This window comes from Cucurbita pepo, chromosome LG20 (assembly GCF_002806865.2).
Source record: "Cucurbita pepo subsp. pepo cultivar mu-cu-16 chromosome LG20, ASM280686v2, whole genome shotgun sequence".
Lineage (NCBI taxonomy): Eukaryota > Viridiplantae > Streptophyta > Magnoliopsida > Cucurbitales > Cucurbitaceae > Cucurbita > Cucurbita pepo.
In genome coordinates, this window is record NC_036657.1 from 5,198,431 (window position 1) to 5,202,623 (window position 4,193).

General features: G+C 44.1%; 1 protein-coding gene across 1 annotated transcript; it reads right to left on the reverse strand.

Moving 5' to 3' along the window:
- Positions 1-264: 264 nt before the first annotated feature.
- LOC111783585 lies at positions 265-3,430 on the reverse strand. Its single transcript, XM_023664509.1, is given in 4 exon segments — positions 265-2,090; positions 2,223-2,535; positions 2,599-2,706; positions 2,759-3,430. Coding segments are annotated over 4 exon segments (2,919 nt in total).
- Between the last annotated feature and the right edge of the window lie 763 nt (positions 3,431-4,193).

A 4,193-nucleotide genomic window follows, 5' to 3' on the forward strand; every position in this document is an offset into this window, starting at 1 on the left:
AATATTCTTCTTCATTCCACATCACCAAAAGTGTGGCTTTATATCTTGATACATCTTGGTACCTCCCGGATGCATAGCGAACGGGGAGTTATGCGCCTCCTTTAATATTTCATTCCTTAGCTCTTCTACCGTTGGCACACACAACCGACCTTGATACAGTAGTCCTCCGTCAGATGCCTTGGTGTATCCCTCAGCTGGCTCTGCCTCCATCCCGTTAAGTATCTTTTCTAGTTTTGAGTCTCTTACTTGAGCATCAACAATTCTCTAACGGAGGGTGGGTTGTATAGTCAGTTGAGCCAGTTGTGCCTTAATACCTTCCACTGCCACCGTTATTCCAGCTTGCTCAAAATCTGCTTGTACCCTAGGTTCACTTGTAATTAATGCTGATGAATGAGCTGTCTTCCTACTTAAGGCATCTGCAACCACATTGGCCTTCCCGGGGTGATACTGAATATTAATGTCATAATCTTTGACTAGCTCCAACCACCTCCGCTGTCTCATATTCAACTCCTTTTGAGTAAAGAAATACTTCAACCTTTTGTGGTCAGTGTAAATTAGAGTCTTCTCTCCATAAAGGTAGTGACGCCATACCTTTAATGCGAAAACCACCGCTGCCAGTTCTAGATCATGTGTGGGGTAATTCTTTTCATAGTCCTTCAGCTGTCTAGATGCGTAAGCAATCACCTTCCCTTGTTGCATCAACACACATCCCAAACCCTTCTTGGAAGCATCGCTGTAAATAACATAATTTCTTGTACCGTCGGGCATTGTAAGCACTGGCGCGGTCACCAACTTATCCTTCAGCTCTTGGAAACTTGTTTCGCACTCCTCGGACCATACAAACGGCACAGTCTTGCGAGTTAATTGCGTAAGAGGTGCTGCTATCTTGGAAAAATCCTTTATGAAGCGTCGGTAATAACCTGCTAAGCCTAGAAAGCTTCGTACCTCAGTAACAGTGATAGGACGATTCCATTTAGTGACCGCTTCCACCTTGGTAGGATCTACTGACACACCCTTCTCAGATATCACGTGCCCTAGGAAAGTGTCTTCTTGTAACCAGAATTCACACTTCGAGAACTTGGCATATAGTTTATTTTCTCTTAGTATTGTCAGGGCCTTTCTTAGGTGTAACTGATGTTCGTGATCCGTCTTTGAGTACACCAAGATATCGTCTATGAACACTATGACAAAGGTATCCAAACATTCCTTGAACACATGATTCATCAGTTCCATAAACACTACAGGGGCATTAGTAAGTCCAAATGACATAACCACAAACTCATAATGACCATACCTCGTCCTGAACGCTGTCTTTGGTATGTCCTCATTTTTAATCTTGATCTGATGGTAACCAGACCGAAGATCGATCTTCGAAAACACTGTTGCCTCCTTAAGTTGATCAAATAAGTCCTCGATACGTGGAAGGGGATACTTGTTCTTCACCGTTCTTTTATTTAGCTCTCTGTAATCAATACACAGGCGCATTGACCCATCTATTTTCTTGACAAATAACACTGGCGCACCCCAAGGGGAAACACTAGGTCTAATAAATCCCTTATCCAATAGCTCTTGTAGTTGCGTTTTAAGTTCTTTCAGCTCAGCTGTTGCCATACGATACGGGGCCTTAGATATTGGACCAGTACCTGGTTCCAGCTATATTGCAAAATCTACCTGTCGTGTCGGAGGAATTCCCGGAAAGTCCTCTGGGAATACGTCTGGAAACTCACTCACTACTGGCAAGGTGTCTGGGGAAACCTCCTCTTTCCTAGTATCCACAACGCTGGCTAGTATAGCCCATGCTCCGTGCTGGACCAACTTCTTTGCTTTCATCACTGATATGACCTTTGGAACAGTACCCAGACTCGTGCCATTGAATTTGAATCTGGTCTTGGATGGTGGTGTGAACACCACTTCTTTCTTGTGACAATCTATGCTAGCATGATTTTTCGCTAACCAATCCATCCCCAAAATTACATCATACACATACATATCAAGTACTATCAAGTCTACTTCTATTTCAACTCCTGATACTAATACATGACTATCTTTTACTCTATAAGCAGCAATCATATTCACCCCTGCTGGGGTGCCTACAGAAAATCCATGCAATAAAGGCTCTAATACAAACTTTGCTTGACTAACAAAAATAGTAGAAATAAAGGAATGCGTAGATCCTGAGTCAAATAATGTTAAAGCAAGGTGCCCAAGAACAGATAGTGTACCTGTCACCGCTGCATCAGGGTTTCCAGTATCCTTGCTAGTAGAGGCATAAGCTCTTGCTGGTGGACGGTTCGGAGGGGGGTTGTCCGCTGTGCGTAATGGTTTCTGTTGATTCCCAACATCACTAGTATGATTCCTAGGACAGTCCTTAGCCAAATGCCCTTCTTTTCCACATCGAAAACATGCTCCAGATCGAGCCAAACACTGGCCCCAATGATTCTTACCGCAATCCTTACACTTGGGTCTACTCTCTGACCGGTTCTCACTCCCCTGCTGTTCACGCCTATAATCCCGGCGCTGTCTATCGGATCGTCTCTGTGTTTGTGGAAATGACAATTAATTTCGGTCAGCCTGGTCGCGGCGTCGCTTCTGTCCCACTGGTGATGAAGGGGGTTCACGCGAACTATCAGGTCCTTCCATAGCCTTAGCTGCTCTCAGGGCGGCAGCGTAAGTGGTAGGCACAATCGCCTCAACCGTGTTACGAATCTTCAATTAACCCCAGCACAAATCGTCGAGCTGTCTTGTAGTCTGTGTTCACTAATTCTTGGGCAAAACGCTTTAGCTTAGAAAATTCCTTGGCATAGGTAGTAACAGTACGCCCCCTCTGACTCAATTGGGTAAACTCCTGCTGCTTTCGCAACTGNTGGGCAAAACGCTTTAGCTTAGAAAATTCCTTGGCATAGGTAGTAACAGTACGCCCCCTCTGACTCAATTGGGTAAACTCCTGCTGCTTTCGCAACTGGACATCCTCTGGGTAATATTCTTCAGAGAAGGCATCCTTGAACTCCACCCACGAGATTGCACCACCCTCAGGACTAATAAGGTCGCGGGTGGCCTGCCACCACAATTCTGCATCATCACGCAGCATAAACGTAGCACACTCTACCCTATGGGCCTCAGGGCAGTTGGTCAACACAAATACTGACTCAATGGACCTCAGCCACATTTGTGCCACCGTTGGATCTTCAGATGCCCCCTTAAAAGTTCGAGGGTCACCTCTCTTGAAATCCCGCAAGTACCTAGCCTCCATAGTTGATGTAGAAGCATTCGCTTGCTGGTTGGCAGTCAAATTTTGAATCACAGTTTGTAATGCATTGACTAGGGCAGCTGTAGGATCTGGTGCGGCCTGAGGTGCCGCTAGTGGCGGAATAGGCTGCTCTACAGAATCCTCTCGTCTCCCATTACGTCCCCTTCCTCTTCCTCTACCCATAAGTGGGGGTCGTCCCCTAAGACCTCCTCCTCGAGTTCTAGGTGGCATCTAAATAGTGCATGTAACCACTACGTCACACACTTATCTAATACATTCTATTCTAACATTCGTAGTCATGCAAGTCACGCATACATACAACTATAGCATTATCATAACCATTCGATAGTACATGACATATCATAACTCATGCAAACATATGAAACATGTATATCATATCATTCACCACAAAACACACATTCACTACTACATACATCATTAATTAAGAAGCTTTATTTATAAAAAAAAAAAAGAAGGCGTACCTGACGGTGACGACGCGTTTGCTGGAGGACCATGGAAGTACGTTAGGCCTACATTGTAAGCCCGTCTACAAGATCTATAACCTAGGGCTCTGATACCAACTGTAACGCCCCTAATTTTCTTTAACCTAATTAGTGACGTCACCCATGCATACTTATCTCATTAAGCGGAAGCTCATCATAAATAACCTTGAAATAGTCTTTCATAAAAATTCATGAATCCAAAACATTACCTAAACTCCGAAAATAAACCTTCAATACTGAATTCAAAATAAATCCAAATAAAACGATACTCAATCCTATAACTTAAAACAGTCTAATAAAAGTAAACTCCTAAAAATATCCCGTCTCCAACTTCCATGGTGGCCTCAGCTCCGCCGTCAACCGTACATTGGCGCCTTGCCTTTACCTGAAAAATGTAGGTAGCACGTGGCTTGAGTATTTTATGAAATACTCAGTAAGTCACC